General features: G+C 41.1%; 1 protein-coding gene across 1 annotated transcript in view; it reads right to left on the bottom strand.

Annotated features, from left to right (window-relative positions):
* CDH13 (cadherin 13) overlaps positions 1-16,676 on the bottom strand; it is a 744,241-nt gene that overhangs the window by 27,502 nt on the left and 700,063 nt on the right. The window contains exon 11 of the mRNA XM_006027433.3: positions 12,568-12,710. Coding sequence (XP_006027495.1) covers positions 12,568-12,710 — 143 coding nt within the window. The remainder of the gene's footprint in view (positions 1-12,567; positions 12,711-16,676) is intronic.

The following is a 16,676-nucleotide window of genomic DNA, read 5'->3' as shown; positions in this document are numbered from 1 at the left end:
TGCTGGTCGGCATAAAAGATACAAAATTCAATTTAATGGCACTACTCGTGTGAGTAAGGGCTATTAGTATAAGGATCCTCAGGGTTCACCCCCAAGTTAGTTTAATTACACATGAAAGATGAGAGAGAACAGTTGCAAGGATATGGCTCCAAATCAGTAATGCCCATAGCTGATGCATGCTAAGTGATCCTTAGCAGTAGTGGGAATACTTATGTGAGTAAAGATTATCCAAATTAAGTAAGGCTCGTGAGTTTGGACCCTCTGTCAGTAATTCCAGAGAATATCAAATCATATCACAATGGGAAGCTTATGCTTTATACCTTTAAATGCATGATGTATGGTAGTATCTTTTATGTCCCAGCACTGAAGGACATAAAAGGCTTCTGCAATCACTTGTCACTTAAGCAACAGCCAGTGTAGTTACAAGATGCAACCATCAGAAAATGGAAAAGGATTGGTGGGTATGCATCCTGGCTTGAAGGTGCAGACCACATATTGCACGACAAGGTCCACTGTCTGGGAGCTAGAGCCTAGAATGAAAGGGGCTGTTACGATAAGAAAACAGCATAACATTTTATTCCAGCTCTATCGAGTGCAAATGAATGTGGTTACAGAAAAATAAGTGGTTTGAAAATGAATGTTCTGAAAATAGACCCTTTGGATGTTGCTGTATATTGATATTTTAATTTAATGTCATGTGGGATCATATGGTGCTTCTTAAGAAACTGCGATTCTTATGAAAGTATAACTCAGCTGCAGAAATGTTTTCTATTCAATTTAAGTATGTGGCGATGGATTTGAAAACAGACTTCCAGCTAGACAGTTAAAGGTAGTTAGAGTCCTAACAGCTGCATGAGAACCACCAGTTAGTTATCAGGATGCCTCAAATGCATCAGTTATGCCTGTACATAAAAATGATGGGCATGGACTGGGAAAACATTTTGCAAAACATCAAGCCTTACACAAAACAGCATGTTCACCAGCTAATCATGACTGAATTCCTGATCAATACATTAATAAGAGCATAGGATCCCCTTTTTCTTTCTTGAAAATAGCTTTCTGTCAAGTTGGTCTATGATTAGCTGATACAGCAGCTCAGCTCACAAAACCAATCTGCAACACAGAGTAAATAATGACATCATCAGCAAATGCCACTCCGCCGTGCGAACATCCATCAAAAATAATAAATCTACATAAATCATTTGCTCTAATTGAAATGAAGTTATTGCAATGCAACATTGTCACATGATCGTCGTCTCCTGCTTGGAAGACAAATGCTTTGGATTTGCTTCGGTGTTTACGAAGCAGCAGGGGATCATTATTCTGAGATGAGATTCTGCTTTTTTGATGGCATATTTTAAAGAGATAGCAACAGGACAGAAATCTAATAATACAAGAAAATACCTATGTTACATCAGTAATCTGAAAAGAAATGCAGTTTCTGAAACCAAAACAGTTCACTAAACAGAACCACAATGTCACTTTGCTGCCGTGTGGAAATTGTAGCTGGGGGGCTTCCATTATCCCATTCTCTCCTAGAGGCTGGGTCCCCTGGTGGACAACATCTTATTGACATCCTTATTAACTTACACAGGGAACCTGACCCACAAGAACATATAAACTACAATCCCACGAAGCAACAGGCCACCATGGGAGAATGCACCTAATACTGCACTGACTCGAAATGAAAAGCTGTACTATTTCCCTGTTGAATTTTTCCAGAACTTTTAATTGCGAGAAAGAGCGCGGTACAGTATTTCGACTCTTTGCCCCAGTGTGGGGTCAAGACAAGGGCTGGAATACTAGACTTTCCTACGAGGGGGATTTTCCAATTAGCACCCTGCTCTAAGAAGAAAGGAGAAGTCAAAACCAGGCTGTGTTTGCTCAAAAGTCCAAAAAGTCAAAATGGTGAGGTGGAGGAGAGGACTCCAAATACCTGGCAGGCCTAGATCCCATGTTCCCTACATCCTGAACAAGCAGCCTAACCACAAGGCTACTGAGCAACAGGTGGGCAGCACTTCTAGCACCGGATATGAGCCAAAGTCAGTGCTATCTATGAGTTAGCTCTGGTTTTTATCCAGTTATTTTCTAGAGTCTTGACAGAGTTTGGGTGGCTCCCAGCAACAATTTGAATCACAGTGGTTCTCTGCAGGGAGTTAGGCACTGTGGCCTACCTCAGTGCCCCATGGACATTTGTTTTGAGAATATATAGAATCAGTACTGTGGCAAAGAAGTTTGGTGCCCAGGACGAAGCGTGCAGCAGCAGCCCACCCTCGCCCCATGCACAGATCCCGGATGGGGCCGGGGGGGGCACATGCCCCGCTCCATGTTTGCCTGGGAGCGCATGCAGAAGCAGGAGCTGCCTTTCCCCCATCCCCATGCCACCCCAAACAAGCTGCTTGCAGGTCCATCCCATGCCCCACCTGAGCTCGGCAATGTCTGTTGGCACCCCTTTGCTTCGGTGCCCAGGACAGTTGCCACCCCCCCAACCCCGCCTTGCTACGTCACCGCACAGAAGTCTTTCTGTAAAGAGCTAGTGAATTCTGCAGCCACAAACAAAGGCCTTTAATGAGCTTTGTGCCTGCTGTCATGCTCTTTGGAACTCAGGCTCCTACTTTCCATCTAAGTCCCATTTAGGTTCCTAAAAAAATTAAGTGAAACAGAAATGTCTCTATCAGCTCCTGATTAAAGACGAGAGAAGCAAACTGTGCATTGGAGAAGCAGGTATTGCAAAAGACAGAAGATGCTTGACCATGTCACATGGTAACAGGCTTTGACTAAATCAGATGAAGTCAGGTAACCTGTAAATAACATAATTTGTTTAGTGGCATAGCAGGGGAACAAAGCACTGATAATCAAAACATAATCAACTAATGAGGGAAATACCATACAGACAAATCAGAAAGTGTTAAGAGTGGGAGACAAGATCATTAACGAGGCTGCATATTTTTGCTTAGATTTAGAAACTTGTAGTATCAAAGACTCACGTACATGCAATTTTTGGTGTTTAAGTCTGGAGTGTTTTATAGCCTACATTTCTGTCATTAGAGCTGTGGAACATTTATCTAAATCCCTTCTATATAACAATTTCTTATCGGTGACAATTAGGAACAAGGCAACTTTAATCAGAATTACTGACTTATTTTTGAAGCAGACCTGTTGCTCTGGCACTATTTATCAAATTCCTAAAGATGAAACTTCAGCCGCTTCAGAGGATCCAACTGTTACAGAGATCTAAGGCACAGTTTCGCTTGAAGCCAGAGCAGTATCAAGAAGAATGGATGGCACATGAACTGGCCTCTATCACACACAAATTACAAATGGTAGAGAGATTTCAGCATGTATTTCTTCCTATTAAATTACACTTCCAGAGTTATCAAGTTAATATATTATCAAAGTCATTGTGTGCACTAGGCAGAAATTACAAAGCCATTTAAAACTTAAGGCAGTATTTTGCCCTGTGGTGTATGTATGTGCCAGATTTCCGCTGCAGTCAGTGGAAGCCAGTCGCAGGCACGTAAAGAAAGAGTTTGGCTTTCAACATAGATTTCTTGTCAAGCCAACAGGGCTCAGAACTCTGTCATGTCTACAAACCACTGTTTCTTTCCTGGAAATTAGAATATTTCCATTGCTTTCTTTGCAAATAGTTGTGTTGACCCACAACTTGCTTCAAATAATCCCACAAGGTACTTGGTTCTAACAGTGTGAGACCAGTTTAACTCCACCGATGTCAATGGAGTTGTATGGCCATAAAACAAAGTATTGAGTCTGGCGTTTGCTGTTTGTCTACTTAGCATATTAAGGGAAAAAAAAAACTTTTTCACATTTTCAGCAAATGAATTTGGATTCAGGAAATCTTGCCACTATTCATTTTTTTATCACCCTGTCATTAATAAGGTCACTGCAAGTTGATACTTATACATCTAGGAGCCAGAATTTTTATCTCAGTTACATTGATTCAAATCTGAAGCAACTCCACAGAAGAAATCCAGTTATTTTGGATTTATATCCAAATAACTAAGAGCATAACATGGGACTGAGCTGGCCTTCTTGACCGCTGGAATTGATTTGGATTTTTCACTCACTCGCTCATGAATTCTTAGTTTCAGCTTGGCCTCAAAAGGAGACAAGGGCTTACCTGCTGTAAGGCATGCTCTCTGCATGGCTTTATTCTATTCGTTTGTTGTACTTAATGTTGTCAAGAAAGGAAGGGCAGAGAGGAATGAAAGGAACACTTCAAAAATCCAAAAGCATTTGGGGTGAGCCGCGCAGTGAGACAATGCAACCACTGAAGAGCCGAGCAGTTCTCCGGAAATAGGTATGCAGCAGATTCTGCTTTTGAAAGCAATATTTCACGCTGTATGATCAGATGATTTTAACAATCTATGCGGAATTTTCAGACTCTTTTCCTGCTCCAAGGCTTTAACTGTCTCTTTTACCAACGTTCAGCTAGACCCGCCCCCCCGATAACAAAAGGGACTCTCCTCAAATTGCTTTACTAAACAGGAGGTGGTGCTTCGATATTGCCCTGTGCAATTTGGAGGTATACCGTCATTGAATGTGTTCCAGTTATTGCTGTGTACATGCTCAGACCTACAACTGGTCCCACTGAAGTCGATGGGATGGAGACAGGAAACGTTGCTAATCATGAATTTGAGTATGACCCTGAGAAGCTGTTAATGAAATCCTCTAACACTTTGCAAGAGATAACTCCCAATTTTTCCATAAACCAAAATTCATAATTTATTATTTTCAAGTATTAAGTAGCCAGACATCTTGTTTCACAATGAATAAAAACAAATAGTCCTAAATGGTTATACTCCTTCCTTCAAATAATATATGCAGATCATCTTTTTGAGTAATTACATTTCAAAAAAGCAGTTCTTTCACTGTATCAAATTGCTACTGACATATGCTATTCGTCTTAAATACTGTTTTCAGTATTTTAATTTCTTTTTCTAATCATCAGTCCATGATGACAAATTTAAAGAATATTTTGTGTGCATTTCATATTTTACTGAAATTTAAAATGGCAGGAAAAGGATGAGTATTCAATTTATTTTCCCTTCTCAATTAATACAGCAATTAAGATAAGGGGTGTAAAACTGGCTTAATTGGGTTGCCATAGCAACTAATTGCCCGATTTCTTGCAAAATAACATGTTTTCGGTGGAATCAAATCTGTGGTAATTTAATTATATACATCATGAAGCAAGAAGACAGGTTAGATACATGCAAAGAGAAATTCTAATTGGAAATTGTTATGCATCTCTTTGTTACTCCCGTTTTCCTCTTGCCAAGTCGTTGTCTGTTTCTGTTCATTATTAGGCATAGTATCGAATGATAATTTTTCTTCTTAATGAATGGGAATGTTGAGGCTTGCGCAACAAATAAGGTATTGAAAAGATTGGAGATAGTTAAAGTAGCTACTAAAAACAATGAAAACACTAAAATTAGAACTAAGATTCACAGAAAATGAGGGTTGGAAGGAACCTCAAAGGTCACATCTAGTCCAGCCCCTGCTCAAAGCAGGACCAGCCCCAGCTACATCATCCCAGCCAAAGCTTTGTCTAGCTGTGTCTTAAACACCTCCAAGGATGGAGAGTGCACCACCTCTCTGGGTGACCTGTTCCAGTGCTTCACCACCCTCCTAGTGAGAAAGGTTTTTTTCTAATATCCAGCCTAAACCTCCCCTGGTACAACTTGAGCCCATTGCTCCTTGTTCTGTCACCTGCCACCACTGAGACAGAACAAGGAGCAATGGGTTCAAGTTGCTCATCCTCTTTCGAACCCCACTTCAGGTAGTTAAAGGCCGCTGTCAACACTTGCCTCAGTCCTTGCTCATTTTAGTTTGGAGCGTCCAACAGGGGAACTGTATTAATGCTATTCAAATAAGCAATACGCACATGTGGAACTGGTCACAATGAATAAGCCATTTAAAAAAAGAACCCCCCTGGCAAACCAATCTTTGAAGACTTACATTTTCTTTTCCCCTTGTATTGCTAAAAATAAACCCAAGATCTTTGTTTCTAAAAGAGCACCAGTTCCTCACAATGAATAAGCCATTTAAAAAAAGAACCCCCCTGGCAAACCAATCTTTGAAGACTTACATTTTCTTTCCCCCTTGTATTGCTAAAATAAACCCTAGATCTTTGTTTCTAAAAGAGCGCCAGTTCCTACAGTTAATGTTTTGCTAGGAATCATATTCTTCTTCGTAACTGTGTGTTAAATTGCCATGAAAATGTTTATCATGTAAAAAAATTAGGATTATGGTGTCAGGTAGGGCACGAATACTACAAATCAGCAATTTTTCTGAATCCAAAGAGATTGTATCCATTCACATATGCCAGCTGTACAAATGCGTCACCTAAGTGGCTGGGATTTGGTCCATTTATAAGTAGAGTAGTCTAACGAGATATAACCTGGATAATGATGTGATCGTCTGGGGTGCTGGCGACCTCCAGTGAGATTTTACACATGGTCCGCTGCATGGAAGAATAGGAACGGAGGGCTTTCAGCATCTCATAGACCTGGGATTGTTTCTGATTCAGTGCTATCTGGAGTTCCTGAAGACTCATCACTATGGACTTGATTAGGCAGTGTTTCAGCGTACTGCTAGGCACAGGAGGGATAGAGACATCAGGGTGTAGCTCTGATCCCAAGTCCAACAGGCTGGGGTGAGCTCTGCCGGTGATGCTGACTCTTTCATGGAGCCTACGCTGGCAAAGTGTAGGTTGAACGTGGGTCTCTGGCCATTCCCAAACCCACTCCCAACAGGCCTCCATGCTGAGAGGAGAAGGGTCAACAGCTGACATAACTGTACCAAAGAAGTTTCTCTACAACAAGGGAATTTCTCTGCTGGAGAAAGCCGGGCGCCTTCCAGCCTCTTTGCTCCCACTAAGCAGCATGCTTAAGTGGTGCCAAGAAGTCAGAGCTGAGCCGTAGTGTCTACTATCAGCATCCCTGAGTAGCCCATGGTATTTTCCAGGGATCAAGCTGCCACCAATGGCTTTTTTCAAGAGACAACAACAATTTCCATAACTGTTGAGTTCAGGCAACAGAAAAAAGCAGGGACCCGAGCCATTCCACAATACCCTGATACCACCAAATGCCAGGAGGCATTCCCAGGTCTCAAGTTAAGCTCCTTTCTCTGCTTTCCAACCCCTCGCTTCCTGCTTCTGTTCTGAACTGTAAATAGAAATTTCAAAATCCAGTAAGAAAGACTGTTCTGCAGAGGTTTCAGCATGACTGACCTGACAGGAGAAATTAAAACAGCTAGCTGCTCTATTTTATGGTAATCACCCAGAATGAGTCAGTTTATAACTGCTGTAATACTTCAGTTTATTACTGAAAAATACTGAAATATATTCAGCATTACAGTTCCTGGGAAGCTTGTTCTAGCTCAGTTTTGTGAAATCAGTTGATACCATGCCCTAAAAGTATCGTGTATCCTGCAGACTACTACATTGTGCAGTAGCAATGCTGTCTTCTGGTGATTAGCACTTTTTAATAAGGCAGAGAAGGATGAAAAAATGGCCAGTTCCTTTAATGGAAGGAAACCTCTCAAGGTTTTCAAATCTGCTTAAACCGCTATATGCCCCATTCTCCGATTAAACACAGTTCATGGCACTTAAAAATGTTAACTCTGCTCCATATTTCCCGCCAATATTTAATTTCTTTTCTAACAGACCAGAGATTTTACATCCACATCCACACAAGCTTTTAATAAAGATTTTTCCAGCTCCAAAGATGCTGTCTTGACCTTTATAGAAATCAAGGGAATACGAAGCAAATTAGAATGTTCATTCCAAAATGGATTTTAAAACTGAATTTTCCTCCATATAAAAGGTCATATTTTATTATCCATAAAATTAAAGAACCTGTCCATCAAATTGGCTGTTACACATACTGTTTCAATAAGCCCCAAGGGGATTGTATGCGGTGGAAACAAAACAATTCACTCTGGCTACATTTCCCTCCAGGTAAATTGGCTATGCTGAAGGAGACTAGCATATAGTTATCTAACACAGCTACTAATTGTCATTTCCTGCAGTGAAAATAGCAGCATCCTATTGGGAAGGACACTTGTGCACTGAAGAGAAGTAAAGGAGTCTGAAATATTGCCCCCTGGCATATAAAGACAACTGCCCAGCAGAAAGTCCAGAGCTTTTTCCCCCACTGGAACTTGTGACATTAAACAGATACAGAAAATGCTCTCGATTGGCCCCTTGCACTGAAGTGCCATAGCCCAAAACAACGTGAAGCCCACTGAATTCTACAGAGTTCAATGAGCTTTTAATCAGGTTATAATAGGGGTGTGGGGGGGGTAAAACAAAGACACTTGGCACTTACACACATGCAGGGAGGCTGCTCCGACACACTGTAAATCTAATGTGTTGGAGCAGACTCGATTAATCGAGTCTGCTAGAGCGTGGAAATTAGCTCACTCCAGCAGCGTCCAATGTCATGTGTATCATCATCCCCACCCTGAAAAATGGCGGCGGGGTGCTTTGAACTAAAGCTTGTCGAACAAGCTTTAAGTTCAAAGCACCCCGCCACCATTTTTTCAGCACAGGGACGCTGATACACATGACAATCGGGAGCTTTCAATTAGCGTGGTTTGCTAATTAATCCCCTCCCTCCCCTCAACCTCCTGGAGCATGTCTATAAACACCCACTGATTGCTTTGAATTTGCTTCCTGTCTTCCTCCCTTGTCCATACTATATACGGAAAGGACTGTCCATCTCTAAGAAAATAAGCTGAGACAACTGTAACCCAGTCTAGGTAACACCTTTTCTGTAGCTTCAGTACCATGATTATCAGTGGGAACGGTTAGACTCCTCACCCTTTTATTGACCAACTTTGTGATTGAGAGCAGGGCTATCCAACTTCTGGGCAGTCAGGCCAAATGCCATATGGTTTGCAGACCTAGAGGCTGCTCGCCATGAAGATATCCCCTGGGCATTCCCGCACTTGGCATGCACAGTGTGGGCAGCCCAGCTCCCCCCATGCAGGAACCAGCCCTGATTTAAAGCATTGTAATCCCAGGCTTGATGACTCTGAAGTGCTGTGGGACTATAGTTGCCTCCTTAATTCGCCTCCTTTTGTAAAAAAGGGCAGAAACAAAGTTACTTGTATATCAATGATTTAAAGGCAGATGGACAACCCGTAGCATGGGTCTATTATATACCATCACTAAATATGATATATTTACTGGTATTATATATAATATAACATTATATTCCAAAATGGATTTTAAAACTGAATTTTCCTCCATATAAAAGGTCATATTTTATTATGCATAAAATTAAAGAGCCTGTCCATCAAATTGGCTGTTACACATACTGTTTCAATAAGCCCCAAGGGGATGGTATAAATATTATATATTTATTAGTATAATATACCATCACTAAATCAGAGTACAGAGTACAGGTCCCTTCTCACCACATGCATTCCATTTTTCAGTCTTTTATTTTTACAAGCTTGATGCCAGAGCCAATTCGTATGGAAATGAAGGGAGCTCTGCCTATTGACAACCTCCGTTCCCCAACACAGAGGCCTCCACCTTGACTTGGAGGTGAGAAGATGGTTTCATGCTCCGTCCATTACCTTTTCAAAGGCAAATTAAATGGCCATATTAATCACAGGAAAAGTAGGCCCTTGTTATGTGCCATTAATGAATAAAGAACTTGTTTGCTCTAGCCAAAATTAAATCCACATTTAATGACCATCAAATAAATATCTGCTCTGGTTTGCTGCCCAGTGGCCACGTGTAATGGTTGCAGAAAAAGAAAACATACAGTGAGTGCCAAAGCACAGACTTTGAATAAAAAGCTCTCTGATTTATTTTGAGAGTCGCTTTCTCTCTCTTCTTGTGCCAAGACTATTGGGCACATGCATGATTTGGACTATCTGAAATGTCACTGTGCTTTCAATTTACCACCCTATCCATTTGGGGCCTCTTTAAATCTTCCCCTAGCAGTGTCTACCATGTAAAAATCTAACCATGTTCACTGATATTAACTAGAACTACCTCCTTAACTGGAAAAGAAAAATGACCTTTACATTTCAGTTTGTGGAGGCTGTGACTCTACAAAATATATGCAGGCTATTTTCATTTGATTTTTTTTTCCAGTTAATTTAACCCACTTTTAAAGTCCTAGAAGAGCTTTGTATTTATAATAGATTATTTTACCACCCTGCTACACATATAGTTTAGCTTGCCAGGAATGTAATATTCCTTTTCAAATTTGGCACCACTGATGGATTATCTAGAAAATTTGAGAAGAATGATATTTCTCTGGTTACCATTGTTAGCAGCCAGTCTATATGGGACGAGAGGAGGAGCAGTGTCACTGGTACCACAGGCATTGTAGAACCAAACCACGCTCCACAGGAGAAGACCGTTATCCAGTAAACTCAGTGTGAGGATGGATAGTATCTTACTGATGGTAAGAATGGTTTCAGTCAAAGTATCCTCTGTAGCCATATTCATATTCATGCATTGAACATTATAAAGTAACTGTTTGCTCTGGGATGCTTTTGTTGACATATTTGCACAAAGCAAGAAGAGAAACAAAAGGTTAGACATATAAGTTATTATGGAGGTATTGGCATGCAACTAATGAGGCAAACGTGCACATTACAACGAGTCTGGAGTTCACCAGTGAGGTTCAAGTATAAGGCAGAAGATGGATTAGGATATACCATATTCCCTTTAATAACAGGTTAGGAACTCCTTCGGAGCAGCCTTGTGGTTCGACTGAAATCCCATGGGACCCTCTAGTTTCACGTTGTTTTATAGACCAGTAGACATTTTTCTAGTCATGAGCCTGCTTCATGGCTTAACAAACTTCAGTTACTGTTGGCTGCTAATAGAGTGCTAATACACTTGCAAATGTTCCTGGCACGGTGGTCCATCCAGTTCCGTTCACAACAAACAAAGGTGTTCAAATGCTGTGGTCAGTCTATATGGAATAGGACGCTCACGGTACTGGTTTCCTCCCTTGATGCTACCTGCAGCTGGACACACGAACTTTCTGTTCTCTCATTTCTCTCTGATAGCTGGTGAGACAACTGCCCCCTACTTCCCACCCCGATTACAACTCTCTTTTGCTGCTTTCTGTCCCAGGAACATCTGTGGCTTTGCCCTGCAGCTTATCACGGGCCCTGAGACGTACAATCCCAATTTTCCCACTAGCAACATAAGATTCCATTTCCAATGCTCTTTCACTTCATTAAGATCCATTTCTGACAAATTATGTAATACCAGCAGATGTTGGGTAAGGAATACGTTTCATGCGATATTTTTAATGTGGAAATTGCCTACGAAAAAATGTATTTATGAGCATATAAAGTAAATCACTTCAGTGGGTTTTTTCTTTTGCATTTCAGGACCTGTTTCCCTTTTCTTGTCAAAACCTGCAAATGTTCCCTGTGCTGAGTCAGGCAGCACAGAAAAGTAAAATTACCCCTCCTAAAAGGAGGACTTTACAATTCATCACCAGGGCTAAAGCAGCTGCAGCTGTAGAAAAGTGTTAGCACATTAGCTGTTATATTACACACAAAGCCTTTATTTATTTGATGCCTTCAGCTCTGGAGACTTGGAGGAATGTTCAGGGTTTTCTCTACATTTTTATGTGCTATGAAAGCCACTTGTCCTGAATTTTCACAAGATCCTTTAATTTAGATTATGCTTGACAGAAGGAACTTTAATCCACATAAAATGTAAAAATATAGCATTTTAACAAGGGTTTTTAATTATGTTTTTATTGTCATTGTCATTATATGTTTAATAGGATAGAGTGCAGCATATCAAGGATGAGTTGTTATTGGTATTTTGGTGCCTTAGGCTTAATAACAGCTCAAATATTATAAAGAAATTAACTCTGATAAAGATGATTTATTGCTACCAAAACTATTTATGCAGGGTTTACTACTAGTGGTGAAATCTTAGCGTAGGAACGAATGACCAAACCCTAGCCACAAACCTATGCCTTCTTAGTTTGAAGTCTAACTTTTCCCCTACTTCTTTCCTGTCCATTTTTTTGTCCACAATTATTTCTTAGACCCATAGCTGCCCGTTTGGCAGTAGATTCAAGCATGGGCTTATACGGATTATATGGAGGGACCTACCAAATCTTGCAGGTTCCCCCGTGCACCCCCATTGCTGATGGGCTGAAAGGCCCTGGTGGCCTTGCTGTTTGTTGCTCACTGGCTGGGAGGCAAAAATGGCGCCATACATAAAACCACAGTTTTTGTCTCCCTGCCAATCAGGAGGGGGGGCGGGGGCCACAGTTTTTGCCTCCCTGCCAATCAGGAGGGGGGGCGGGAGCGGTGGCCTCCGCCAATTGGTATGGGGGGGCACACAAGGGAACCTGTAAGATTAAAGGTGCTACTGCGCAGCCTACTTTTGCCATGAATTTGGTAGGTCCCTAACTGTATGGCATGATGTGACAATGGATTTAAGCACATGCTTGCATTATTGGAATAGGGGTCTTCAGGAGGGGAAAAAATATATGAAATATATTTCCATTCCACTGAGTACTATCAAAAATCACTACTTACCGCTGTCTATTGCCAGAAACTCTGCAGTATAGATGTTGTTTGTGACATATGATGATTCACGATCCAGGATGGCAGTGGTGCCAATGGTACCATTTGTAGGGTTAATTTCCAGCCAACCTGCTGGATCCTTGTAAACAGAATACCTAGGCAGAGAGAGAAAAAAAACCATCCCCAGATCATACACTGAGACATGAGTAGATTACAATGCTTTGCCCTTTTCACAGGCAGATCTTTACATCCTAAATATAAATTAAAACCTACCTTATACTTTTGAGATAGGTCATTATCGTTAGAATCTTTTTACAGGCGGAGTAACATACATGAGGAAGTTAAGGTTGGCATTTTTAAACATCTGTGCTTAAAGTTAGAAACCTAAATTCATCTGCAAAGCACTAAATAAAGGCAGGCTGGTTCTCTCATATGCTGACTGCCTTCTGTTGGTCATCTCTGGACTTTTATTCTACTACCTGTCATAGCAATGGATAATGTTCCTTAAAGATGATGAAATCTTTGTATAGGTTTGATTTCATCTGGAATTCTGTTTCATAGCCACAATTGCCAAACCCTTAGGCCACCTAGATAGCTGTCTAAATAGAGATTTGTAAGATTTGTTTTCCAGGGGCCCTGACACCTACTCTGCTGTTACAGACAGGACCTTCGGCCTCATGATCATTTAGGTCATGGGTGGTCAACCTGCAGCACGTGTGCCAAAAGAGGTACAGATAACCTCTGTATGTGACAGGCGGTTGATCGGGGAGGAATTAGACAAAAAGCAGAGCAACAGACTGGGCAGTGAGCACAGAGCAGGAAGTGGAAAACAGAGCAGCAGATCAGGTAGTGGAAGGGGAACATAGTGGTACTCAGGGACGGTACAGAGCTAATTTGTGGCACACCTGCCAATAAGGTTGACCTTCACTGATTTAGGTCTTGACATACACATGTGGTTAGCCTATCTATCATAAATAATCTCACTGGGGGAAAGTTATGTGCATATTTATTCGCAGGCTCGGGGCCTATTTCTGTTCACAGTCAAAGGTGCCTAAGAAACTTGAAGTAACTGGCTCAAGTTTCCTCTTTAATGAAAGGTTTTAATGCATCAACTCTCCAACTGATGCTCCAATCACACAATCAATATACACTTTAGCAAGATACTTATCTTTTTGCAATGCATTGCTTTACAGGTCATAAATTGCCATAAAGCCTTCCATAGACATTCTGAATTATAGGCAATTGACATGAAGCCTGTTTATTGTTTTATGAGTATCTGCCAATATCCCAGTGACTCAGAGAAGCCTCCATTTAAAAGGTGAGCTAGGCAGGCAGCGCTGTCAAAAAAAAATTATCATTGCAACCACCTCCCAAAGGCAGTAATCAAAAGCAGCAGATTGTTAGCAAGAAAATAAATAAAATGGCCAGGAAAGGAAAAAAAAAAAGAACTGTGAATCACCAGCTTAAAAGAGAGATCATTCTGAAGGCTAGTTTCAAAGCAGCCTCTTGCTATCATGTAACTGAGATATTCCATCTACCTCAGAATAACTGCTTGGTCTTCATTACCACACTGTCTGGACACCTCAAAATCATTAATATATTTATTCTCACAGTGGACTTTGGATGAGGTGAACAGGCCAAATTAAATCCCAAATCAAGTCAATGGAAAAATGATCACTGGCCTCCAGAGGTGATGGATTATTCCTGCTATGGATTATTCCTGCGGAGCTAGAGCCGTGAAGCCATAGTCTAAATTGCATTTAACCCTAGTTAACTGTATTGTCTTCAGGAGGAGATTCATAAGGTGGCATAAATGAGACCAGAATCAGACTGTTAGCCTTCATTAGGTCATGGCTACAGATGGGAGGAAAATGGAGCTTTTAGAGCACGGGTTGTGGCAACCTATGGCCCACAGGCCAGGTTGAGCCCACAAAGCCACTGGATCCAGCCCACACAGCCGAGGATTTCAGCAGCATTCAGGAGGGGAGCTTTGCCCATGCTGCACTGTGGCCAAAAGGTGGGGAGAAGTGGCAGAAACAGTAGCTGGGTCCTTGCATTGACCCACCTCAGACCTGAGCAAGGTCATTCAGTACCAGAAAAATGTTGTAAACTCATGTTCTAGGGGACCCAAACTCTTGTGAATTTGGGTCAAAAATGACATATCGTATCAACCAAAAAAAGTGGTGTAAAAATTCAAAATACCAAAACACATTTCACTTCTGAAATGCTAAAATGTGGCGTGTAAACATTTTCAAATGAAACTTTACTTTCATTTCGCTTTTGAAGTCTCATTTTGTTTTCAATGACCGCAATGACAATTTATTTTTAAATCAATAAGTAAACAAAAAGTGTTAAATTACCTGAAAATAGAAATACATATTTCATCTGGAGTCACACAAAATGTTTTGGGTTAACCCAATTTAACTGAAACCCTCTAAAACATTCAGTTTGACCTGAAATAATTTCCTGACTATGGTTTGATGACAGAACCCAATGCCCATTATTTACCCAGCTCCAGTCGTAACCTGGTAGATCTGAAAGCAGATTTTTGTTTCTGGGCTCCAGATTCTGCTTCTTCAGTGTAAGTAAGTTGAATTTTACTTACGTGCAAAGATGTTATACTGGACAAAACTCCCTTTACATTTTACTTAAAACCATCCATAGGCCAAACCCTTATGCCTTACTCAGCTTTTGTTTGTACCTTAGAGAGGGAAATGCTCATTGATTTCAGCAATGTTTGCCTCAGAAGGAAAAAGTAAGAAATTGAATTTCAGGATTTGTGCCTCTTCAGGTAAAAACAAAACTAGAGATGAATATTTCAGGTGAAACCTGATTTACTGTTCTTAATGTTGGGTTTAGGAAGACTTGTTATGGTATTTTTTTTCCTCCAGAAAATAACCTGCTTCTAGCTCAGCAGAAAACTGAAGGAAATATAAAAACACAAGAAAAGAGAGAAAAAACTTTTCAGACACAAAGGCCTTGCCCTACTTGAGATTTTAATGGAAGAAACTCTTAATGAAGAAAGCAGAAACTGAAGGACGTGCAAAGAAGGATGGAGGATGAGGGTTCTATTAAAATGCAATTCTTAGGCCCAAATTGTACTTTAATATGAGCACCTGAGAGTTCATCTGGTCTTCACAACCACCCATCTGCAGAAAAGGGAACTCCCACAATCCCCAGGAGAGTTACTCATATCCTAAGGGCGTGTGTAATATCCATGGGCATTAATGTAGAGCGCCTGAGAATTTTAACATGCCTTTTTTGGTGTGGTGCACGACACAGTGTTGGTGTTTGCATGACCGGCACTTTCAAGTGAGTTAAGCCTCATGTGTCATTCCCTGCAGATTTCAGTAGGGGGATTCAAATACCAATTTACCTCCTAGAATAGCGGTTCTGAACCGAGGGGGTACGTGTACCCCCAGGGGGTATATGAAGCCTCGTCAGGGGGTAAGTTTGTTTAAAATGAAAAAAATCTTTGTATGAGTATCTTGCCATTTTTATAATACACGATTGCATGTAGTTTGACATAAAAATTAATTTCCCATTGAAAGGGGGTACGTGAAGTCTCACTCTGAGACCAAGGGATACATTGACTGAAAAAGGTTCAGAACCGCTGCCCTAGAATGTCTTTCCTAATGTATTACAGCAGGAGGCGCATGTAAACCATCCGGGCTCCCCAGTCCCCGCCCCCACTGGGCAGTTCTGACTCTCCCATGGGCACAGTCATGGTCACCCCAAAATCCTTGTCACTTGCACCTGCCTATGCTTGGTTGGTCTGGTCTCTCTCTGTCAGTACGTGATCTGAAAGACCCCATCCCAATCCTTCCCTTTTCCTTTCCCTTCCCATCCCACCCCACCATGTTACAAATATATGTGGGTTTTTTTCATTTACTATAGCTGCTATGATAACAGCTATGATATCCTAGAGTAGCGGCTGGGTGGGTAGGTGATTGGCGATTGCTGTCAATGATAACTAAGGGCCCTTGAAACCACAGCTAATTTCACTTGTAATCACAAATGAACTTGAGGTACAAATTTGACTGGGTTTCATGTTCTTCACCAAGATCATAGTCCTGTAACATACTCCAAGAGGATGATCTTTTCACCGTTGTGGAACCATA

This window comes from Alligator sinensis, unplaced genomic scaffold (genome assembly GCF_000455745.1).
Source record: "Alligator sinensis unplaced genomic scaffold, ASM45574v1 scaffold119_2, whole genome shotgun sequence".
Lineage (NCBI taxonomy): Eukaryota > Metazoa > Chordata > Crocodylia > Alligatoridae > Alligator > Alligator sinensis.
Note: the sequence above shows the minus strand (reverse complement) of the source record. Positions and strands in the feature narration are given on the sequence as shown.